Source organism: Hakea prostrata, chromosome 3 (genome assembly GCF_041222555.1).
Source record: "Hakea prostrata isolate BN-2017 chromosome 3, UWA_Hpros_2, whole genome shotgun sequence".
Taxonomy (NCBI): domain Eukaryota; kingdom Viridiplantae; phylum Streptophyta; class Magnoliopsida; order Proteales; family Proteaceae; genus Hakea; species Hakea prostrata.
This window is the reverse complement of record NC_142602.1, coordinates 35,454,895-35,481,239: the sequence shown is the minus strand read 5'-3', so window position 1 is coordinate 35,481,239 and position 26,345 is coordinate 35,454,895. Positions and strand designations below refer to the sequence as shown.

At 39.6% G+C, this 26,345-nt stretch overlaps 1 protein-coding gene across 1 annotated transcript in view; it reads left to right on the top strand.

Moving 5' to 3' along the window:
- The window catches only part of LOC149022162 (glycosyltransferase family protein), a 59,397-nt gene that overhangs the window by 4,325 nt on the left and 28,727 nt on the right, over positions 1-26,345 (top strand). The window contains exons 5-10 of the mRNA XM_089150327.1: positions 62-134; positions 18,317-18,371; positions 18,735-18,796; positions 19,215-19,278; positions 20,317-20,374; positions 20,462-20,548. Coding sequence (XP_089006453.1) covers positions 62-134; positions 18,317-18,371; positions 18,735-18,796; positions 19,215-19,278; positions 20,317-20,374; positions 20,462-20,548 — 399 coding nt within the window. The remainder of the gene's footprint in view (positions 1-61; positions 135-18,316; positions 18,372-18,734; positions 18,797-19,214; positions 19,279-20,316; positions 20,375-20,461; positions 20,549-26,345) is intronic.

Here is a 26,345-nt window from a genome sequence, read left to right as displayed (position 1 = left end):
CTCAAATTGGTGGTAACTTGCATAAATTGGTGATTGTTTTTGGGGGATTCCTTGCTTGCAGTGGATGCGATTTTGTCTCACAGTGCTGTAATTCATATGAATATTGCGTTGCTTGCTGTCTAAATCCTGCTCGGGTATTTACTTAAGCATTGAGTTTCTTTATAATGTCATCTTTTAAATTTTTTTTTTTTGGGGAGGGTGTTTAATTATGTCTGAGGTTACCCAAAATTTAAGAAATTTAAGGTTTGAAATTCTGTTTGGGGGTTCTTTGTTAGCCAGTTTTCATCAAGACTGGGAATATTTCCAACTTTACCCATGGTTGGTTCTCTCATTCCTAAGCCCAACTCCTGTCTATCCCTAATAAAATAGGGAAAAGGAATGAGTGGAGAGAATATGATGTAGTTATAGACTGAGTGGAATCAATCCAGAAGCCAGTAACCAGGATCTGCTATAAACCCATAGGTTTGGCCAGGTCAAGAATGGGGTTTAAAGTCAAATTAGGGCTAGGGTTTGATTGTGCGGTTATGTCGAGCAAGTTTGGAGGAGTTCAACGTTGAAGGTTTCTTGGAGTTTAAATGGTGGAATAGTGCTGGATTTAAAATAAGAATAAATTAGGGTTTGGTTTCTGAGTTTTGGGAAAGAAGAAGATGAAGGAATCTTGGGTTTCTAGTGTTCAGAATGGGATGCAACCTAGACTGGAATCTCCTTGGGCTGAGAGGGTGATTCAATCCAAGTATGGCAGTGTTCTGGTCTATGAGGCTTTAGGGTTGAGAAATGAAAGTTAGACAGGAACCAGTAGCTAGGGTTGAGACAGACCAGTCATGAGTCACCAATTGAATATCTGATCTGGCATGGGAAGAGGAGTTGAACATTAACAGTAACAGCAGCAACAACTTGAAGAGCACAAAGATCAAACTTCAATGGTGGAGAAAACAAAAACCCACAACTTCGGCATGATATTCTTCAAGCACTGATGAATGGTTTCCTTGAGCAGCTGAAACTAATCTTCAAATCTGTTTGCTGACTTCTTGAACCAGCAAAGAACTCCCAGCAACAGGAAAATGCTCCAGGAGATCAAGCAAGAGCATAACATTAATTTGAAGAATTTGATGGAAGGGGAAAGGGGGAATAGATCAGCTCTCTCAAAATTTCTTATTTAATAAATCCTGGCTCAGCTGAGAAATTTCAATGATACTTATAGCCATAATTGTTGACATAGACTAAAAATAAAACATGGACTGGAACTTAGAGTTGGATTCACTTCCAAATCCTAATCAGAACTACAACTCCAAACATGACTTAAACAAAAGACTAGAATGACATTTAAGTTCTCCTAAACTATGCCCACAATTTTGGTGCTAGTTTACTGGGAACCTCTACCTAATAGTGCTGGTGTAAGGAAGGCTCCCTGCACCTGAGGCTGGTGTTAGACAGATGACCTGCATTATAATATAGAAGCTCGCTTGTTTGATGCCCCGATGTGCAGAAGGGGGGAGTGGGGAGGTGGTGGAACTTTTGAGTATTGTTGTGGATAGAGCCTTATGTACTTGGTATGCTCGTTTTGCAGAGCCTCCAGAATTGCTACTTTGATTTGGAGAAGCAGGATGGAGTGGGTAAGAAATAGTGATGCAATTCCTTCACTAAATTGGGATTCCTTCCTTAAAATGGTCTAGGTATTGGGCCTTCGATTCCTTGGGCTCACTTTGTAATTGGCTGATTTAATGGGGCTAAAATATGTTCAGGAAATAGAAACATAGGATTCATTTCTTTAATTTGGTTAAGGGTCCTATTTTAGATGTATTTCCTTTATTATTTCTATTTCATAGTCAATCTAGGTTGGTCAATTAGTTAAGGATTGGGTTAGGCCTTTCTTTTTTTGCATGATAATCTATTTTGGAGTAAGTTTCTAATTTCGAGTCCTAATTTGAGTTTGCAAGTATGGCAGCCAATGTGTCTATAAATATAGATGTAATTGCTTAGTCGAAACAGCCTGTCAGCAAAAATTGCTGGGGTAAGATTGTGTAGGAAAATTGCCCCCCAGGGGAGTCTGCTTGCGCGGAAGCCTTTGGCATTGGGTTTGCCCTTTTTGCTTGGTGGAGCCATGAATTGATGAATTGAATTTTAAGCTTATTTTTTTATTGCTGCAAGGTGGGGTACAATGGTGTAACATCTCCCTTCCCCCCTCTTTTCCCTCTTTTTCTCTCTCTTTTGCCATCTCTTCCCTTACGTGATTTATGATTTCTTTTTCTCCCAAGAATATATTTTCCCTTTCAACCTGATCTTCAACTGAAGTAAGTTGAATTATCCTAGACCCCATTTCTTCTTTTCTGAACTTCTAAATTCCCTGACCCTAAATTTCTTCTTCGGTTTCCTTTCTATTTTCGTTTTTCTTGAACCTTAGCTGTTAAAACCTATCTTTATCCCAAACTAACCATTAGAATCCATTAGAAATCCGGCCCATAGCCTGTACCTATCCTCCTGTTCTTCCAATCAAGAGTATACATCAAAATGTACTCCAAAATCTGTGGTTCTAACCTGTTTCTTGATTTTCCTTGCTCCCTAAAGAATTAAAATTTCCAACTTAGATTTACACCAATTTGGCTGTTAGAATTGTGGACTAAATTTCGATCGAAATGGTTGAAATTCAAAATGTTTGCATTTTTTCATATCGAAACGAAACTTCAGAAATTTCGTCGAAATAATATGTTTCAACTATTTCGCAGGTTTTGACCGAAATTTCGCAAGTTTCAACCTAAATTTTGCAAGTTTTGACATCCAATTTGTTTTTCCTAGGTTTTTGTTGATTGCTATCCCATTTCCACCTAATTTTCACGACTCCTTTGCTTTCAAACACCTCTTTTCCTAATTTTTTGCTTCCAAACACCTCTTAAGCTACAACAGCTACACAGGAAACTCCGGCAACAATAGAATGTGAAGCATGAATTACACCCAATAGTTCCAAACTTTCCTTTTTTATTTTTGTTTTATTCATGCCTTAAATTATCTTGTATTGCCTTAAAATTTCTATATGTTTAGTTTAGGACTATGATCTATGATAGTGTGTTAAACTTATTTTTTTTTATTATTTGTTACCTTTTATTTATATTTTGATTTTGATAATTATTTTTTTAATGTATATATGATAGATGGGCTTCAACTTGTGAGACACCATTATTTAATCTAGTTGGTCATTTTATTTTGTTGACTTGTTGTATATGTGACCGTTCTATTAAACAATTCATGTATGCTGATGATTCTATGCCTATATGCAATACCATTTGTAATTGTCGAAACTAGTCATTTGTTAGCGTTAATGACTAAAATTGTCATTCTATCTTGGTTGGTCTGACCCGTAGGCTTATACGGTCCGACCACTTGTTTTATAGAACTTGGGCTGACCATCCGGTCTAGGGTCGGATCGAGCATCCTGTCAGGGAATTCCGATCAAAGTAAACTTCTACTGTATGACAACTATCTAAAGGAATGAGCCAGGTAAATAACTCTTCCTAGAGTTATATTCCGAATCTAACTTTATTATCTTAAACTATATAAACACCTCAAACAGGCATAAGAAAGTAAATATTCAAATTCTGTGTGATCAATTACTTAAGTTTCTTATTAAGTAATTGAGATCATATATCATTGGTACTGACTTGCTCGTCGGAGATGTACCTCGATCCCCCAAGGTTGAGCACGTGTTTTGCGAAACTTGACCAGGGAAGGACAAATAGGATTTCGTATCAGCATTTTGTGCCGTCTATGGGAAATGCATCAAAAGGTCATGGTGCGAACAAGATCAATGGTCGGAGATGCTAATGAGAACAGATATGAAGTCGATAAAGAAAATCCTCCCCCCAAAACCGCGGAGATTCCTTAACAGAAGGAGCAACCGGAGCAACCTAATCAATTCGCTATTGTGAATCAGATTGATGAGCTCCAAAAACAAGTCTCATCTCTGAACGAACTGGTCAGGATGAACATGCGTCATCTAATCGCCCCAGGAGCAGGTTGTCAGGAAAACCTAATAAACCCTAAGGGGATTAGAGATGACCGACCACTTATACCCGACCAAACTCCCCGACCTCTCAAAGAGAACGACAAAAGGCAAAAGAGAAGGTGGGAGAAAAGTCTAGAGCATCGAAGGAGGCAATTTCAAAGGATAATCTTCCAGGCTAGGAGGATGAAGATCGAGGAAGCAGCACTCATCTGATCAAAGATCCAAAGGACAAAAAACAACAACAATGGTCCAAACAAGCATGAGGACTACATGAACAAAAGTTTCGAAGAATTGGATGAGAAGCTGAAGAAATTGAATCTAGACACAGTGAAACTGCTATGTGCCGAATTTTCCCTGCCTCTCTGATCGGAGCTGCTTCAGAGTGGTTCTTGGGACTCCCAAATGGTTCTATTGAAAATTTTGACTATCTAGGTCGGGTTTTTTTTATCACGCTTTCAGAGCGGAGTGAGCACCAAGAAAAGAGAAGATACTTTGTTTTCTATTAAACAAGGTCGAACAGAGTCCATACGAAGCTTCCTTCAAAGATTCAACAATCTAACCATTCAAATTGAAAATTTGGATGAGAAGATTGCATTCCACGCATTATATCAAGGACTTAATCATGAATGCTTGCTTGAACGACTCCTGTTAAATATGCCAGAAACATATGCAGACCTGCTCGAGAGATGTCATAAACAAGCGGAGATATTAGAAACCCTAGAATCTTGAAAGAAGGAGCCGACCACAAAGATGAAAAGTAGCAAGGAAAGATCTCAACCGACTAGGCTGCTAGGACCGAGTTCGGCCAACTCTAGCCTAGTAGAACCAACAAAACATCATGAAGGTAGCTATCCACCCCACAATGCCAAGATGTCAGAAATCTTGATGCAAATAAAAGGTCAAGGGCTACTAAAGTGGCCGAGTAAAATCTATGCTCGACTAGAAAGTCAAGATAAAAGCAAATACTGTGAATTTCATGAAGATCATGGTTATTGGATTGATGATTGTAGAAATTTGAAGATGGAAATTGAGAAATTGATTTCTCAAGGGCAACTGAAAAGATACGTCCAAACGAAGCAAGGAGCTTGACCACAAATTAAGGCAGGACGAAAAAGAGAGACCGGACAACCATGGGGACCAAAGCCGACCAGAGGATAAAGATGATTGAAGAAGGTCACCCGTATACACGGTGTTTGGTGGACCAACTGAAGAGTCAAATTGACAAGCAAAAAGAAAGGCTTGATATATTGGGAATACCGAAACTATGAGGTCCAATGCAAAGATATCATCAGAACCTATCATCAAAACCTATCATCTTTTCCTCTGAAGACATGCAAAGTGTTAAGATTCCACATGATGATGCTTTGGTGATAAACGTCATACTGGCTGGGACAGAGGTTCACAGAGTCCTAGTGAATACTGGATCTTCAGCAGATATATTATCATTGGAGGCTTTCAAAAAATTTAAGTTGAAGGAAGATATGCTCGTTCCATGTGGAACTCAACTTTAGGGATTCACCGGATCATCCACCCGAGCATAAGGAACTATCAGATTGGATCTCCAAATTGGAGAACATCCAAGGGATAGGGTCGTACAATCAAACTTTTTGGTTGTTTGGGATCTGTTAGCATATAATGTCATTCTAGGCCGACCAACTCTTTGTGCTCTCGAAGCAGTGGTCTCCACATTACATATGAAAATGAAGTTTTTGTCCACAGAGAGGATTGGAGAATGCAATGCCAACTAGAAATCAATCCGCTAGAGCTACAACAACTATAATTGAAAAAGGGCAAAAACAAACTCAACAATGTCTGTTGAAGTCAGAGATGATCGAGATGAAGAAACATTACAAAGAGCTGAGCCAGTGGAAAAGCTAGAAAAGATTTGTTTGAACCTTGATAATGAAACGCAAGGGACCATGATCGGGTCAAAATAGGGGACAAATTTCAAATCCAAGCTGAGCTTTTTAAAGTTAAACACTGACGTGTTCGCCTGGTCGGCCGATGATATGCCAGGGATCGATAGACAAATAGCTGAGCACAAGTTGTGCATCGGCCGGCAATCAATTCCAGTTATACGGAAAAGAAGGAATTTCTCTATTGAGAAACACGAAGCCATCCGAACAGAGGTACAAAAATTAAAGCAATCAGGTTTTATAAAGCGAACCGACCACCCAATATGGTTAGCTAATGTGGTAATGGTCAAAAAAGCAAATGGAAAATGGCGGATGTGTATAGATTACACAAATCTTAATAAAGCTTATTCAAAAGATTGTTATCCACTGCCGAGGATCGATCTACTGATAGATGCAACCATGGGACACGAAATGCTTAATTTTATGGACGCTTACTCTGGGTATAATCAAAATCTTGATGCATCCAGACGATGAAAAGCACACAACTTTTATAATGGACAGGGATAGTTATTACTACAAGGTGATGCCGTTCGGTCTAAAAAATGCTGGAGCAACTTATCAAAGAGCAGTGAATAAAATTTTTGCAAATCAAATTGGTCGGAATATATATGTAGATGATATGCTTGTAAAGAACATCTCGAAGAGAGACCACTTGGTTGACCTGACAGAGGTATTTGGAGTACTTCGAAAGTATAGGATGAAACTTAATCCTGACAAATGTGCCTTTGGGGTATCATTTGGAAAATTTCTTAGCTTCATGGTATCTCGGAGGGGAATTGAAGCCAATCCGGAAAAGATAAAGGCTATCTTGGACATGAAACCACCAAGAAATATCAGAGAAGTCCAGAGCTTGACTGGTCGGGTAGTAGCATTAAATAGATTTATTTCCTGATCAAGGGAAAAATGCTTACCCTTATTTAAAGCTTTGAAACAGGTAGCTAGTAAAAAAAGCAAAATTTGGAATCAGGAGTGCCAGGGAGCATTCGAAGAACTGAAGGAAAGATTGTCACGACCACCCTTGCTCGTGATGCCGACCAACAAAAAGGAGCTACAATTATACTTGGCCACATCACCAGTCGCAGTTAGTGTAATACTCGTAAAAAAGAAGTTAATATATAAAACTTGCCTATTATGTTAGCCATGTTTTGAATGATGCAAAGACACGCTACCCAGAAGTGGATAAGCAAGCATTGGCATTAGTCACAGCTAGAAAGCTCCGTCCATACTTCCAATCTCACCCCATTGCGGTAATGACAAATTTACCTTTGAAAAAGATTCTGCACCGACCAGAACCTGGCGGGAGGTTAGTGACCCGGGCAATAGAGTTGAGCGAACATCAAATAGAATTCAAACCCCGACCAAGCATTAATGCTTAAGCCCTGGCAGATTTTATTGTTGAAATTCCACAGTCCGATTAGGGAGAAAGTGAGTATGCACCAAAATCAATTATAAGATAGATTTTGTTCGTCGATGGATCCAACAATGCACAAGGCAGCGGAGCAGGTTTACTAATAAAGAGCCCAAGAGGATTCGAGATAAAATATGCACTCCGTTTCAAATTCAAAGCTTCTAACAATTAAGCGGAATATGAAGCTATGTTAGCCGGTTTAAGGGTTGCCAAAGCTCTGGGCATCCAACATCTGGAAATCAAAAGTTCCTCACAATTGATCCTGAATCAAGTAAAAGGAGTTTACGAAGCCAAAGAAAAAAGGATGGGGAAATATTTGAGTCTAGTCAACAGTTACAAACAATACTTTAAAGATTTGGCAATTACTCAAATACCAAGAGTAGAGAACGACCAGGCAGATTCATTATCCCGTCTAGCCACGGAAGGTTCGAACGCTGATAAACCAGTAGTTTATCTAGAAGAACAAGCTTGAGTATAAATATGGTCGACCACATGCAAATAATCATCGACCAAGGTTGGATGGAGCCGATCATGCTTTATTTGGAGAATGACCAACTGCCAGATGATAAAAAATCTGCTCGAGCAATACAACAAAGAGCAGCTCGATTTACAATCAGAGTTGGACAACTATATAAAAAATCCCTCACCCGACCACTTCTAAGATGCCTGGGACCTTTGGAAGCAACAAAAGTGCTAAGAGAAATACATGAAGGAATATATGGTGCACACGTAGGTGCTCGAATACTAGCCAACGCAACTTTACGTCAAGGTTTCTATTGGCCGACCATGGAAGAAGATGCAAAAGACTTCGTAAATAAATGTGACAAGTGCCAAACACATGCAAAGATCCTCACACACCTGCAGTCCCTCTGACATCTATTCTATCCCTAATACCTTTTGCAAGATGGGGAATAGATTTGGTAGGGAAATTACCAAAAGCATCAGGAGGAAGAGAATACTTGGTAGTAGTAGTGGATTATTTCATAAAATGGGTAGAGGCAAAACCCTTAGCAACTATTAATATCGAGCAAATGAAGCGCTTCATCAAGCACAACATATTATATAGGTATGGAATTCCAAAAATCCTAGTGATCGACCATGGAAAACAATTTGAAAACATCGCCTTCACAACATTCTGTAAGGAACAAGGAATCGAACACCGATTCTCATCGGTAGCCTATCCCCAGAGTAACGGCCAAGTTGAAGTCACTAACAGGACAATGCTCAACGGCTTAAAGAAAAGGCTCGACCAGCCTAAAGAAAGATGGGTTGACGAATTACCCAGCGTACTCTGGTTGTACCGAACAACCCCGAGAATGACCATAGGAGAATCACCGTTCAGACTAGCTTATGGAGCAGAGGCAAGAATCCCTGTGGAAGTTCAAGTCGGATCACTCCGGGAAAAAGAGTTCGTAGAAGAAGCAAACATAGAAGGAATGAAGGCTAGTTTGGATCTGATTGATGAAATAAGAGATAAAGCACAATTTCGACTTGAAGAATATCAACGTAGAATCGTGACATTATAAAAAGGGCATACTCAGTGCCGAAGCTCCCACACTGTGGGGTGTGGGGAAGGGACTTTCTAGGCAGCCTTACCCCTGCTTTGCAGAAAGGCTGATTTGAACCCGCGACCTCCAGCGCACAATGGAGAGACTTCACCATTGCGCTAGACCCGCCCTTCAGAATCGTGACATTACAACACAAAAATTCAAAACGAACAATACTTCCTCGACGAACTCGTACTTCGTCGGACGGCCGCTTCAGATCCAACCAATCGAGGGAAACTATCCCCAAATTGAGAAGGACCATATATAGTAATACATCAATTTTCTCCAGGAGCATATCACTTACGAGATCCAAAAACAAATGATAAAATTCCTCGATCATGGAATTCGAACAATCTCAAGAAATACTGTGATGCAGAATTGGCAGCAGATACAAAAGAGAGAAAAGCCCAAAGCTCAAGCCCATTAAAAGCCTAAGGACATGACCCAAAACAGTCCATGGCTTGCATGGGCTAGGACTATTGGAGTGGGTTAAAATGAGCCCATGGTTTCATGGGCTTGGATCACTTTAGAAGAATATCAGCCCACTATTTTGAACTAAGCCCAAGTCTAGTTTTGAAAAGTCAACAAAAGGAGCTAGTAGGTGGTGTTGGTTAGTGGTGGGGTATAGTTGGTGGATATTTCCATTATTGTTTTGACTAGTGGTGTTGGGTAGTAGTTGGATGTTTCCAATGTTGTTTTGACTAGTGGTGTTGGGTAGTAGTTGGATGTTTCCATTGATGTTTGTAGTAGGTTGTGTTAGCTAGTGGTTGGATGTTACCATTAATGTTTTGTCTCTTGAGAATGCTATATAAAGAGACTTATGTAAATGGTGAAAAAACAACTTATGAATTGAAATCAAATTGCTTGCTAGCATTCCTCCTCTTTGGAGAACCCTTGTGTTTGATCAAGGTAGATTGGTGTTCGATCCAATCGATCCACCTTGCGGTGAGAAGCTCGGGTGTTAAGACTCCTTGTGTTTGATCAAGGAAGGTTGGTGTTTGATCCAATCGATCCACCTTGCGGTGAGAAGCCCGGGTGTTACATGTTACTTTGTTGTTCTTATTGTTCTCTTAATTCTCTTATATTGTTCCATCCATTCTTCTTTATAGCATACTGCTGTTTTGAAGACCTAGTTAGTCCTTGTTCTTAAACCAATATCCTTGTTCTACCACTTCGGTTTTCAGCCTTCTATTATATCTGAATTTTATCTACCTTAAGTCCATCATATTTGCAATTGACTCCCTGTGAAAAGGTCCTATTTGGGTACTGTTTTGATCATTCAAATTCGGTATCTACATTATACTGTCAATAAGCATAATTTCCAAAAACATCTTAGGGTATTCTTTACCAACTACTTCAGCATATAATTTTAGGGTGTCCTCCACCCAAGTTTTGCTAAGCACAAAATCCATGAGTGCAACATTTTTACTTCAATTTTATTATTTTCTTCAGCATATAATTTACTTCAGTTTTATGTTTAAGTTGTACTGATATCAAATGGTTTAATTTAATTATATTATGTACTTTATGATACGTGTTTGGGGGAAATAAATCCCCATTATAACAGAACACAGAAATAAATATAATTCAATTAACGATGTGTTGGAGACTGTAATCCCAAAAAGAACCAAACAGCATCACCCTAGTCGGGACTGCAGGAGGATATAAACCATCGAACATTACTATAATCTCGAACACGAGCGATATGCTTCAAATAAATCCGACCACACAAACAGTTCGGTCAACACCACACAACGAACATCGCAGTATATAAAGCAATTATACTTCAAGTTACCATGCCTGGGGGATAGAATAACAGAACCGAACAGAAGGCCTTGGAAACTTGGTATGATTACTTCACACGTCACATAAACCGAACAAAGATATTTATATTACTTCACATTGCAAAACAAAATTACTTCTATAACAAAATATATTATACATCTAGAATCACAAAAAAATCAAAGTTACTATGCCAAGATAAATATGAAAAGTTCATTGTTTTAGGCTGCCACAGGTAGAGAAAAGCTTTGAAAGTAAACTTTAGTCGGTGATTAGTCGGTGGCCACATCCTCAGAAGATTTCTGGTCGACATCAGGAGCGTTCATTAAAGGACCGGCTTGATCTTCCTCCTTAGGGGCCAGTTCCCAGTCGGAGTCTAGAAAATTCAAAACATCCCACCGCCTTGGGCAAAGGAAATGCCTTCTTACCAACCGCCTAAGCTGGCCAAGGAATTTTAAGATCATCATAGATGCTCGGATCGATGAATTTCTCTAACTTCTGAAGGTCAAGTCCTCGGAACTCCCTAATAACACTAGCAAAAGCGTAACGCTGACCATACTTAAACCCCAGGGCAGCAACCTTGGCCATAAACTCATGGCACCCTCTTGTTTAGACCCATCTCTGATTAGCTTCATGTCTTAGGTCATCGGAAAGATTTTCAAATGTGGCCGGAGAAGCATGAGATAACTGGTCGGTCAAATCTATGATAAAATGATCCTTTTCTATCTTCTCTTGCTTGGCGGATGCAAGTGCTAAATCCCTACTTTCTAATGTCTTCTTATGGTCGGGCTATCTCAAGTTTGAGCTCAGCCACTTGATTCTCGGCAGACCTTGCTCGAGCTTCTAGGGCTGCCACTTTTTCTTCCAATAAAGTTTTCTCACTGACCATATTTTCCAGCTGGGCACCAGTATCCTTAACTTTCTGTTCAAGTTGTTGGGCAATGACTTGATCTCTCCGAGCAGCCTCCAAACTCCCCCCCCCCCAACGCTTGAGACAAAGCACAAAGCAATCTGACAAAAGGAAGGTTATTCGAGAAAACTAAAATCTATAACTTTGACAAAGACATCATGGTCGGCAGGCTTGAAGCAAGAAATAAATTACCTTGTCATTACATCATTGGTTCGGGAAGAACCAATATCTCTTAAGAACTTCTGGTCGGCAGGCAGCATGACTCCCGACAACCATTCCTTTGCTACAGCGGTTCCATCGTTCTGATTGTTTAGAACGTAAGAGTTAGAAGTTAACGACCAAGATGGACGAAAGAGAAGAAGTGTCTGAAGTCTGTGTACTCGATGAAGCTCCGAACAAACGCTTCATTGGGCTAGAAGCAAGAGGAACATCCACTTCCTCTCCCGAACCGACATCAAATGAAGATGAAATTTTCTTCTTGTTTGGTTGGGGTGGTATCTCAGAAGAGACTTTAGCTCTCTTCAAAACAGATGAAGATAGGATCGGTATATTTCTTCCTAACTGAGCACGGTCCGGTTTGGTTGGTACTCTGGTCTCCGCCTCCTCAGCTTCTTCTTCAGCTGCTCAATTACAGGCTTTGGAACTGAGTAACACTGAGACAAATAAAGATGAATAAAGTTAATTCCGATCAAATAACAATATTCCAACAAAAAGAAGATGCCAAAGAAGAAAATCACTCACCGGGGAGGAACTCCCAATGACATAGCTCATTGGGGGTATTTTGGACAGTGGCCGTGAATGGCAAACATATTTCTATCCTCAGATGGAAGCCGAAAAATCCGCTCCCTGGCACGCTCTTCGGCTCCAGAAAGAATTGGGAAATCGTTGGATCCTTTAATCGGTTCACGGATCTAGCAGATCGAGAAAGATGGCTCAGTAGGTGGTTGGACAAAGAAAAACTTAGGTTGCCAACCTTTAGTGTTGGACGGGAGGGTTCCAGTCCCAACAAAGTTCCCTCCCAATCACATTGGGAAGAGGTGCGTTTGGACAGGTAGAACCATCCATCTTGCTGTTGTTTCTTTGCCATAAAGAAATGAAGAAATAAGGCAAGAGATGGTCGAACTCTAACCCCTTTTCCCTGACAAAAGCCCCAAAAACAAATAACATTGTGTTAGCTATTCGACACAAACATCCCCGAGCACATCTGGAAGTGAATCATGATTTCTCTGAAGAGGTCATGGACGAGAAGATGGAAACCACTCTTTAAGGCATCTTCATAAAGAGTAAATTCCCCGGGACGATGGCTGTTCGCCCTCTCAGCACTAGTCGGGACACAAAGAACATAATCTGATGGAATCTCATACTTCTGACGAAGATATTCTAAATGTTCTTCGGTCATCTGGGATGGTAAAAATTCAGGACCAGAGGAATATAGATCATAGTCTATGTGGTCGGGGGTAAGATCTTTGATCTGTTCGAGCTTATATTCAGCTAGGGAAAGACTATATTTCCACTTCTTTTGCTCGGTTTTAAAACGAGCTCGGGCACTCAGAATTCCTAATTACATTAGGGCGGGATTCTATATCAATCTCCTCACTGTCATACTGGAAGGGTCTCGAACAGAAGGACCCTCAGAAGTCTCGTTGGACCGGCCACTGGTACATTGGTCGGGATCCTTTAGGTGTTCGGTTTCCGTACCATTGAGAGACATAGAACTATAAGGTTTTTTTCCTAAATCACTTCTAAACTTTGGAGCAACGGAAGTTTTCTTCACTACAACCATGACTCTCTAAACAAAGGAGGAGGTTGGGAAAAATGAAAGAAAACACCAACAGAAGCAAAAGGAAAGGAAGAGAAAAATGTAGAAGTTTTTAAATAAACAATGTAAATGTTACTGGTTACCATATAAAAATACTGCAAAAAACGAAGGAGAAAGTAAAGGGAACTTACTGATTAAAGTTTTCTGAAGAAAACGAAGCAAGTGCAACAGGTTGAGGAGAAGAAGAAAGGAACTCCAAGGAAGAACTTCAGCTTGAACTTTCGAAGTTAGCAGCAGTGAAATGAGAAAGAAGAAGACGACAGTAGATATTTATGTAATTCTAAGATTCCAATCTAAAGGCTCAAGGGAAACATCTAATGGACGATCACGATGCAATCATCAAGAGATACCCATCCAAAGGCTACAAAGACAGACAAATGGACGGTTGAAGATGAACGATTTCTCGTAATGATGATGCATAATTAATGGGAAATGACGGTTATGACACACGTCAGATCTCACACAGCCCTCGAAGGACGTGCTTCGATATATGTGCACTTGTGATGGCTACTCATAATTGAGATGTTACATTTTCAAGAAAGGGGGTCTTGATCGGACCGACCAAGTACATTATGCACGGGAGCATAATAGTCCATTGGGTCGAACACATAGCTCACGACTCCAATAGACTAGGGGCTTATGTTAATGACTAAAATGGTCATTCTATCTTGGTTAGTCTGACCTGTAGGCTTATACGGTCCGACCACTGGTTTTATAGAACTTGGGCTGACCATCCGGTCTAGGGTCGGATCGAGCATCCTGTCAGGGAATCCCGATCAAAGTAAACTTCTACTGTATGACAACTATCTAAAGGAATGAGCCAAGTAAATAACTCTTCCTAGAGTTATATTATGAATCTAGCTCTATTATCTTAAACTATATAAACACCTCAAGCAGGCATAAGAAAGTAAGTATTAATATTTTGTGTGATCAATTACTTGAGTTTCTTATTAAGTAATTGAGATCATATAGCATTGGTATTGACTTGCTCATCGGAGACGTACTTCGACCCCCCAAGGTCGAGCACGTGTTTTGCAGGAACTTGACTGGGAAGGACGAGCAGGATTTCCTATGATAAATTTTTGGTGGTTTTTTTTTGGCAAAATACTAGTTCCATTGTGTTCATTATGCTTTAAATAAGTAGGAGGCAAGAAATTATATGAAATGGAGGTCATATAAGGCCCTAAACCTATGGTCGAAATTTCAAAAAAAAGTCATTGGTTTCAACCGAAATTTCGGTCGAAACCTGGAAATCTCGCGTTTTCCCTCAGTCGAAACTTCAGTTTCAATCGAAATTTATTCCATGGTTAGAATTGTCCCAAACTTTAGGATTACTCCATATATACCATTACCTAAGTTCTATGCAAGTTTCATCACCATCCAACCATTATATAACCTATGTTCTTTTGTATCCCACTCAAATATCTCAAAATCTTAAAAACCCTAAAGTCTTACTTTTTGATTTGAGATCTTGGAAAGCTGGCCCCTAGTTGAACCTCTTCAATTTAGGGCAGCATCAAACAGGGGGGAATAAAATGAAGGTTCAAGAGCAAAAAGTAAGAGTGTACCTGGCATTCTTTTCATTAGTACAGAGGGTAACACCATAGTCAACTGGAGGGGAGGGGCAATGGCATGGATAGAAGTGTATGATGGAGGGGAGGGAATTTGATTTAGTGTTAGGAATAGCTGATGGGTGTTATCTCTGTTTTGACTGTTTTTTCTACTTTCAACAAAAATCCTCATTCATCCTTATATTTTATTTTTGGAAAAAATAATGCAGCATTTGAGAAAACCATTGAGTCCATTCATTGTGCCTGGAACGCTCTATAGGAGGACGGATTGCATTGCTTTTCTGCTTATGGATGCTTGACAACATTCGTCAATCAAACCATAACGTTCCAATTTGTATCATCTTCGGATCTCTACCTGTTGGTGATGGTGAGCTCGGAGAAAGTCATTCACTATTTCTCTGGATGAAATCATGGTCCTACACTTCATTGTGTGCTCTCTGTTGGGTTTCTGGTCCCTGATTTGGTACTCAAATATTTTGCAGCTACAAGTTGGTCTCAACTGTCCAACTTAATGGATTATTGGAGGCTACTTGATCACATCACCTGTCACATAGTTGTCTTCATGTTTCTTCACAGCTATATGAATTGAGAGACAACTAAACGGAAACCAAGGGCGGGGGAATACAGAAATGCAGCCTTGGATTGACCCCAACCCAACCAGTTTCGAGACAGATGAACCGGGTCCAGTTTCAGTCATGGGTCTTTGTAGGATTTTAGGAAATATATTATTTGGGGAAATAATGTCTTAGATATTTTTCTCTGTTTATTTCAGAAATTTGATTGGTAGGATACTTGGTTTCTAAATAAATTTGGTTTCCGAGTCTTAATTAGTTTCTTAGTTAGGGAGTTGGTCTTAAATTAGAACTCTTTTAATTTTTTTATATATGATATAATCACCCCATCATAAGAGACAGATTGAACAGAATGAATTGAGTTGTCAATTAGAGAGCCTGTTTACATATGATCATTCTATTACCCTCTCCCCTTTCTATTATGCAATTTCCTTCTCTCTTCGTCTTCCTATTCTTCTAATTTGTCTTCTATGAAAGCCCACCATACCAGCTTGTTCTCAGTCCTGCATTATTTGGTATAGAGCTGAAACTCCTGTATCCTCCATGTGAATCTCTCTCTCCCCATTCATGTTCTTCTCTTCTGTTACTGCTTGCAGCAGTGGGAAAAAGAAAATTCAAAACCTTCTGTACCCTTCTTTTTCCGCCGATACTTCAATTGATTGAGTTCAAACCAGGAAAAAAAAGAAAAAAAAAAAAAAAAAAGAAAAAAGAAAAAGAAAAAAAGGAAATTGTTCCGGCAGCAACTAAAGGGTGGGGGAGAAGAGAAGAAGCGGCCAGAGAGATACGGTTCAGGAAAAAAACAACAAAAGAAGAAGAGCAGTTGATAGATTTGAGAGAGAAGCAGAAACAGAAAAGAAAGGAAAAAAAAAAAAGAAGGCAGAAAGGTTGAGAGACAGAATTAGAACTTAGTAAAAATGAAAAGGAAGAGAAAAGAAATAGAAGAGGAGGGATATAGCAGAGGAAGGAAGCATGCTTGAACCCATCCCTGCTGGTTGCCTGGTTCATCCATCCACTGCAGGTAGCAGCTCCCAGTCAATCTTGCGCAATTCCCTGGTTTGAAGGAAACCCCAGTCCTAATGGTAGTCGTCACCCATGATCTTTTTTCCCATCCTTTCCTTTATTTTTCTTTTTAACTTATTCCCCCATTCCAAAATCTTTTCCTTGTTTTCCACTTTACCTCTACGCATCATGGCTTACTTCTAATTCTCAATTTCCAGAATTACATTATTGCCATTCTATTAGATAGTTTGACTTATCTATGATTCTACCATCCACATCTAAACTTCCATTTAGTTACAATTCAGCCATCTCTTTAAACAATTCAACTTACTATTCTGCCACTATTCCCACAAACCTACCACATGCAGATTGATCTGGGTGATTTATTCTTTTTGAATAGTAATGGGTTATGTGAAATGCAAGTCAAATTTTCTAACTTGATAACAGATTTTTAGAGCTTGCCAATATTAAGAACAATTTCTGTGGTATAATGTCAAGCATGTTAGAGTATCCAGATTCTAGAGGATAAATCAAAGATGGAAGAAATGTGACTCATGACGCCAACAATCAAATGGATGTGCATGGGTCAATAAAGTTGAAATTGAAGAATTGTTTGACAGCTCAATTGCAGCTGAAACTCGATGATCAGATTCCTGTTGAAAGCAAGTTGTTTGCTAATGACCATCATTCAGTTGACCATGAGATGCATTGGATCATTGCCACACCAAAGTCAATATTTGTGGACGTCAATTGTTGATTCATTCGTTTTATAGAACTCGTCGCAACTTTTCCTCAACATCAGGAGAGTTGATGTAGAAATACAGCTTTAGACCGACCCAAACCCAACCTTTTTCTAGACAGAGATGAGCCTGTCTAGTTTGAGTCGTGGATCTACCAGAGTTTTAGGAAATAGTATCTTAGGACATTTGGTTTCTAAATAATTCAATTTCCTTGTTTGAATTAATTTCTTAGTCTTAAATTAGAAGTCTTTTAGTTCCTTTATATAAGGGCAGTCCTTGGCGCAATGGTCGGTGGCAGACCACAGTTGTAGCCTGAGGTGAAGGTATTGAAACAAGCTCTCAGCAAAAGTTGTCGGGGGTAAGGCTAGTAGGTAAAAGGCCATCTGGACTCTGGCATTCTGCTTACGTGGAAGCCTTCAGCACCGGGTTTGCCCTTTTTTGGTTCCTTTATGTATATTATAATTTCCCCAATCCCCATCATAAGAGGCAGATTGAATAGAATGGTTTGAGTTATGAATTGGAGAGGCTGTGTAGCTGTGTGCGTGTGAACGCTCCTTTCCCCTCCCCCGTTTCTACTATGCAATTTTCTTTCCCCTTCTTCCTATTCTTCTATGTTATCTTTTGTAAAGGCCCATCATAACACGCCATTCTTAGGTCTCCATTTAGGGAACAGAGAGAGAGGGTTATGAAGTGAGTGGAGGGTGCAGCCAGAGTGGAGAGAAGGGGATGGTAAGTTGTAGAGGGTTAGGCAAAGTGGAATGGGGTTTGTGGAAGAATAGAGTGTGGTGAGAGATGCTGGGGTGGGAATAACAGAAAGCAGAGATGGGAGGCTGGCTTAGGGGTGAGAGATCTGGTGATAAGAGAAGTTGTAAATAATTTCAGTCTTAAGCATAGCTGGATGATAAAGGACCACAACCATAAAATTTCAAAAGCATGAGGTTAATTTTCTTGAGTACCTCAGCGCTAGTTCTCCCCATATTTATTTATTTATTTATTTCTTTTGTAAGTTGAAGTTCTGCCCATTGCGATTCACCATTTAGTCTGTTTTTCAACAGACACAAGAAGAACTTGCATTGAAGGTGAAGGTCGCGAAGCCAATGACAGCAGGTGGTACTTCCCGCACTTTTGACAAATAAGAATTTCTCCTCACAGTAGCAACTGTGGTGAGGTTCAGATGATGTCAGGCAAATTTGAATGGTGTTCCTCTGAAACTTTTGGCCCTCTTTCAGGGTTCCAACCAGTTGTTGGACGAAATTTCTTTTTTCAGTCGTGGAAATACAGCCATATGACGAGTGCATTTTGAGACGTCTCAGTAAATTTGTTATATTGATCTTGCTGAAAACTTCCTAGGTTAATTTATTCATTAAAAGAAAAATCCCACTGGGTTTCCTCTTATGAAAGTCTTACTTTGTAGTGAGGGTTTTACCCATTTGTTTGATGAACCACGATGTCATCTGGTTCTCTTTCTGACAGGGACATATGCAAGTGTCTTTGATTTCTGTGCTGGGAGGTGCCGTCACAATTCTGAGAGCGTGGTATGTAACTATCGCATGCTTCTCATGTACAATTGTTATGCTAGTAAGACAATACATTGTGAGATCACCAGTAGCGTCCTTGAAGTGCATTACTTTACCTAGTTACTGAGAAAGCAACGTGTGTTGGTAAATGATCCAGCGTCATTTAACAGCCACCAAGTTTTATTGACTGATGATTCTATCTTATAAGCATCAGATGAATTTCATCTTGTGGAATGGTAGGGAAAAGATTGCAATAAAATAGTCTAGTGTCCAAAAGAAAAAAATGCTAGCTTGAGATCTTTTGCATGTGAAGTCTAGTTTTTAGTTGATGTATAAGTAGGATTGTCTGAATGACTGAAACATAGAAGATGAAGTGCATATTCTTCAACTTTTGTGTTTGTCTTAGTATTTTCTGAAATAGGTTGAAACATTTCAGGTTCATGAGAATGCTTATGCTAGCGATTATCATCACTGCTTTTCTCTGCCATCAAATTCTTCTGGTGAGTTTATATGTTCTGGTTTCCATGATTGTTCTTTCTTGTTTTGGAGCTTCTCCTGTTGCTAATTGCTTGAAACTTGAACTTCCCTATTAGGAATGGATAGTTGTGAACCTGTGTGGTCAAATACGTAATTTAGTTTGAACACATGAAAACTTAAAGAAACCCTGCAGCTATAAGTTTTTAAGTAACAGAAACAGGAAGATTATTAGGTGCCATATGTGTGATCTTTAGCTGTCATATTTGTATTTCCATCTTTTATCCTGTTGTCTGCTTCACATTCTGTTTTCAGTCTGTTACTGTTGCTGGAGTTCCATAATTAATTTCAGTTGGTCTGTATGTTTCCATGTATTTAATTGACACATGCATATAGCTGTAGTTTACTGGATGACCCCCCTGAGCAAGGGCTTCCTGTTACTGTTACATGTGTTTCTATTTTAGTGAATAATAACTAATTTATATTAGTCATGTAGAGGAAAGGCTTGAACCTTGTGCTATAGGATAGTTGTAAAAAAAAAAAAAAAAAAAAAAAATCTAATTATTTCAAGGTAGAGGTTCCCATGATGCCAGTGTTTTTGGGGGAAGCGGGTCTTTCGTGCTGCACCAATGGTGGTGTCAGGGACTGCAATCATACAGATTTGGACCACATGGTCAAGACAGGAGAGTAATAGTAATAAACTCATTTGAGAGGGCATATGGTACACTGAACAGGAGAGAATCATAATAATAAACTCATTTGAGACGGCATATGGTACAGTGTCTGCATGGCTAACTTTATCTTTTCTTTCACAACACCAACTCAGCCATATCCCATCTAAATGGGGATGGCTATGTGGATCCTGTCCCTCCAACAAGCTTTATTTGAGGTAACGTTCTCTTATTTGATAATGGATATTTGTCTTTACAATCTGAACTGCTGGATGTTTTGTTTATCTTAATCTTTACACTCATTTCTAATTTAGAAGCTAGATTGAGGCTTTTGATAGGGTTTGATAACTCCTTTTATTTTTAATATGTTGTCTTGATAACCCTCCTTAATAGGGACCTTGGTCTCCAACGTGGAAGCAAAATTAGCTGGCATCAATATTGTAATTGGAAGGTGAGAAGTGGAGCATTTTTATTAATGGCTTTAACATCTCGAAAACATTTTGACCAGAATTGATGTTATCACTTGAATATTGCGCAGGCATGGAGAATCTTGCAACTCAGTTTGCAGGTTAAAGAGTCTGTCATGTGTTCCAAACAAGCTTTCTGTGTTGAATAAATGTGAAGTGTAAGATTCATAGATCCAATGAATTTATTTATTTTGTCTTTTGCGTGACTCAATATCTTCCTTGCCCTACTTCTGTTAATAGGGGCTAGGAAATGTTTTGCCCAAAGTAAAATGGTATTTTTCTGTTTTATGATTAGTGGTTGTATGGAAGAATGCATCTTATATGAAAAAGTTGTCAATCTCCCGTTTTGAGCTATTAATAAGGCTATATGTTTTGGAGTTTTGCACTTGGGACCAAACCTCATTGGGATGCATTTCCATATTATCCTTTGAGATTTTATTATTCATTTTAAGTCACAGTGGAATATGCTTGATTCTATGTGATTGTATAGAAAGCATTTCCTCTCCATCCCAATCTCTTATTCCATGCTTGTGCATTCGCATATGTACTTTAGTGTATGTGTCATAGTTGTCTAGGCGACCCAAGGTGGTGGAGTGCCTAAGTGCTTAGCAATAAGGCACCTAGGACAAGATGCGAGTGTCATCTTTTAGAATCGAGGTTCGGTATCTCGGTGATGTGAACAAGGGCCCACCCCCTAGCCGAAACCTTGGTGTGGGCCTGAAGACCCTGCCTAGGTGGCCCGCCTCGGGTTGGCCGAAACCTTGGAAGGAGCATTTTTGTCATTTTTCTAACCCTAGTTTTCTGCTGATTTTAATTTCAGAATTTTGGTTTTAGTTTTCTGAGTCCAATCATGTTTTGAAGTCATAGTTTGAGTCACTAGTTGAATTCCAATGTCATAGTGTGCCACACCCCACCTGGTGGTATCGAGCCAACTCGACCACCCATGGTGTGATCCACAGATATAGGATTGCTAGTCATGAATCCACAACCATAAACGTTGAATGCAATATAATAATTTAAGAGCAAAAAGGATAAAGGCATCAATTAACAAATACTTAGGAATCTCAAAGAATATGCGAAAGGAAAGTAAATAATGTTAATTAATCCTTTAATAATTCAATTATTAAATTCTTTGTCCCAAAATAAGGTATCTCAACCCCAAAATGAAATTATAATCTTAGAGAACATCTCTAAACACCATAAGCACAATCATGGCACATGTAGGATCCATTTTTCTTGTAGTATTGGTCCCTACATCATACGCGTCCACCTGAAGATGTGCTTGCAGCTCAACCGGTCCATCATAACCGACATAATCATTTGAAGAGAGGTCCCTAATAGAGTGAGTTCTATTTTTTTTTGTGGGGGGGGGGGGGGGAGTGAGTTCCAATAAACTGAACTTGTGGGAGGTCCTAGAGTGCAATACTAGTATGCTAACCATACTAATCTCTATCTCGGTAAGCACACTGAAGACTCACCAGCCTCCTCTGGGTAGGTCCACACTCATATCCATATCATCATCATTACTGTAGGTTATTCCATATAAATCAATTTGATAATTGAAGGGGAAAGCTCCTTACCTGGATTCGCTTTCCTAAATAATATAGAATATCTGCAATGGAAGTAATTTGGATTCCACGTTCACATTCCTCCACTACAGTTCCACCGGTTTGATTCCACAATCACTAGGAAAGAGAATAATTTCCACAACCCAAATGCCGTGGAAGGATGGTATGGAGATCTAAAGCAAAGGGAAGGAAACCCTTCTTGCGTTTCTAGGAGAGAGAGATAGGAGCCGCCTTTTTCTTTTGGAAAAACTTGCGCACAAAAATAATGTAATCACCCAAGTGATATGGTGGTTACAAATATATAACCCTATATTCTGTAACTGCCTAAAAGTGATTTTCTAGATCTACCCTTGGGCATATTAATAAAGTAATTAATAAATCCCAACATCTCCCACTTGCACAAGGGCAAGTGTTAATCTCTTTGTAACAGTGTGTCCCAGACACACATGTATATCCTAGATATACATATATATTGATCTATTTGCTATGTATCCCAGATACATAGACCACTTGTGTCCCAGACACTAACATCCATAAGTCATACTGGCAAAATGAGTTATGCGATCAGTGATATACCTGCACACGTGAGCCCCCAACTAGAAACCTTCCCAGAAGACCAGAATGGCACATCACTCAAAGAAACTCATCAAATAAGCATTAGTATACCATAGTGTCCTAGGTTTATTTAAACTCACCAGACTAAAGGTATTTCGATCCCTCTGAGAGATCACTTTCTTGTCCTTAAAATGTTCACTACTATAACACATACAGTTGGTGCCAGCAAACACTTTTAGGGTGTAGTTGAATCAAACCTTTCCTTTCGCCCTAGACCATCACTACATTTAGGATTGACTCCTTTCCCGATAATGCCCCTTTAGGTCAAATCAATCATGACTATAGGTAACACCCCAAAGTAGCCACATCAACCCTTCGTTTCATGATGTTGTCGAAAGTCACTAAAAACATTAATGGACCATAAGGTCTAGGACTCACACAATGAAAGGAGCAGGGATCCATCATCTCATTTCCAATGATCGCTAAGCACACATAGTATGATATACGTGCTATGGTGGAGCATTCTATACACAATAGAATGCATGTCCCTCTCAATAACATACATGTCTTAGTCTAGTCGCAACCTCTTGTGTCTAACCCGAGTTTCTTTATTGTCGCCACCCTAGCGCCACATAAAGTAGTCGTACCTGGCTCCTATAGGCAACATGAATAGTGGGAACATTCATGTCGATTCTCTTCACAATAGAGAAACTAATCTTAATTCCAAATCAAGGCGACATCATGATTATGAATTGACCTACACAAAGTCATTCACAATCCGTCTCATCTCTGCTCGCCTCCAAGTCGCCAGAGGCGAATGCTCGTGTGAGTGAGCCATTCTTTTGCCTATTGACATATCTCGTTTTATGCTAGAAGAAACACAATCACACAGAAAGTGGAAAAAATAAATGATGGAATGAACTCATATTACTCAATAATAAGAAAGTTTAAGTACAAAAGTAAGTCACAATCTACGCAAGCCCAAGGATTTTACATGAGAAATAAAAACATCCTTGGCTATAGGTTTGGTAAGAGGGTCAACTACCATCTGACTAGTAGATATGTGCTTAAGTACAACTTTCGTCCTTAATATAATGTCTCTAACAAAATGATATCTCAACTGTATATGTTTGGTTTTCCCATGATACTTGGGGTCCTTGACATAGCTAAGAGCTGCCGTACTATCACAATAAACAAGGGCAACCTCGTTGGATGTCATCACAAATCCAGTATGTCGAAGGAATCTCCTTAACCAAACAGCCTCTTGAACCGCAGCTGAGCATGCCACATACTTTGCTTCCATGGTCGAAAGGGATATCCAAGTCTGCTTCTTGCTACACTACGAAATGGCCCTGTCATTCAGCAAGAAAGCATATCCAGAGGTTGATTTGCGCTCATCAATATCTCCAGCCCAGTCAGCATCACTATGGCCAATTAACCGCAAATCCGATCCTTGGTAACACAATATGTAGTTACTCGTTCCTTTGAGATATCTCAATATCCTCTTAACTGCTTTCCAGTGCTCTATGCTTGGGTTTGATTGGTGCCGACTAACTAAACCCACTGTATAACAAATATTTGGCCTAGTACACATCATAGCGTACATGAGGCTACCCACTGCACTTGGAATATGGAACTCTTTCCATCTTGGTTTTCTCCTGTAAAATATTAGGACCCATATCAAGGCGCAAATGCAAACCCTTCTCCACTGGAGTATCAATTGGTTTGCAGTTGTGCATCTGATATCTAGTCAAGACATTGTCAATATAGGTTCTCTTGAGATAAACCTAGTAATCTCTTTTGCCTATTTCTGACAATCTTGACACCAAGCACATAGCTTGCTTCACCCATGTCCTTTATATCAAATACGGAGGACAACCATTTCTTAATAGTTTCCAATAGCTCCTTGCTATTGCTAGCTATAAGTATGTCATTTACGTACAGTGTCAGAATGATGTAATTATTATCAGATCTCTTGGTGTAAACACAGTGGTCTTCCTCAAGCATGTAAAACCCATTTTCCATCATAGCTTGCTGAAACACACATTCCACTGTCTAGAAGCTTGCTTTAAGCCATATATGGACTTCTTAAGCTTGAACACTTTGTGCTCAAGTCCATTAGCTTCAAAGCCTTGAGGTTGATCCATATATATATCTCTTCCTCAAGTTCTCCATTGAGAAAATCAGTTTTTACATGCATTTGATAAAGCTCTAAGTCCAACTGAGCAATAATGGCTAGTATGAGGCGGTTGGAGGCAAACCTAACCACAGGGGAAAAAGTTTCCTCATAATCAACGCCCTCTCATTAGGTGTAGCCCTTAGCCACTAAACGAGCCTTGAATCTCTCAATAGATCCATCTGCCTTTTTTTGATCTTGAGAACCCACTTGTTCCCAATTGACTTTCGGCCTGACGGTAAGTCAACCAAGTCCCATACATGATTAACTTTCATCTACTCCAACTCTTCCTCTATCGCTTTCAACCATTCCTTTAAGCTTGTCCCTGCATGAGCTTCCTGCATGCTCTTCGGTTCATGCTCATCGACTGGAGCCATCTCACAGTTTATCTCTTCAGGAGTTACCATGTAGGCTTCATCCTATATATCGAAACGTCGACGAGGAACTAGCCCGCGCCCATCCTCTATATCGAAACGTCGACGAGGAACTAGCCCGCGCCCACTACAGCGCAAGTGCATGTCAGATTGCTCACCCTCTGAGGTAGCTATCACATCTGCTCTCCCACTCTCATTAGAATCTTCTGGATGAACCCCAAGTTCATTATCCAGAGTTTGAATCCCTAGAGTGGCAAGATCACTATCTTGTATCTCAAAGAATCAATGATTATTTGTTAACTCCTAAAAGAGATGGAAAACCATTATCTAAGAATGTTGCATCCCTAGACTCAAGTTCCGTTCTCCTCTCACTCTCATCTAAACCAATAAAGACATGTCCCTTGGAGTTTAGAATATCTTACAAAGGTACACTTTCTTCCTCTGGGTCCAAGCTTCCCATATTGGTGAGATGTAGAGTGAATATATGCTGCACATCCCCATGCGCGCAAGTAACTCAAATCTGGCTTCCTTCCGGTCCACAACTCATATGGTCTGGAAGGAACCGATTTGGCTGGAACTCGGTTAAGGATATTGGCCGCTATCAACAAAGCATCTCGCTAATAAGAGATGGGTAGGTTTGCCTGCGCCATCATGGATCTCACCGTGTTTAGCATGGTTCTATTCCTCCTCTCAGCAACCCCATTTTGCTATGGAGTCCTGGAATAGTAAGTTGCCTAGATATCCCTTATCCCCTTTTCATCACACAACCCTTTGAACATATCGGAGAGATACTCTCTACGTGTATCCGTTCTAAGAGTTTTAATCATTTTATCTAATTGATTCTCAACTAAGCTTATGAATTTCTTAAAACATTCTAGAGCTTCTGACTTATGAAAAATTAGATAAATATGACCATACCATGTATAGTCATCTATGAATGTGATGAAATAAGCTTGTCATTTTCTAGTATGCATATTCATGGGTCCACATACATCTGAATGAATAAGTTCCTAGAGGAAGAGAGGCTCTCAAAGCCTTTTTGAATGGTTTTCTAGTTGCTTTTCCTGCTAGACATGACTCACAGGTTGGAAAATCAGATAGTGAACCATGGCCTAAGAGACCATCTCTTGCCAACCTGTTCATCCTATCTAAGCCAATATGTCCATAAAAATCTAAGCCAATATGTCCTAGTCTAGCATCACATATTAGAATCAATACACAGTATTTTGGTAAACAAAAGAATTACTAGAATTAGATAAATTATCAATTGTATCCAATACAA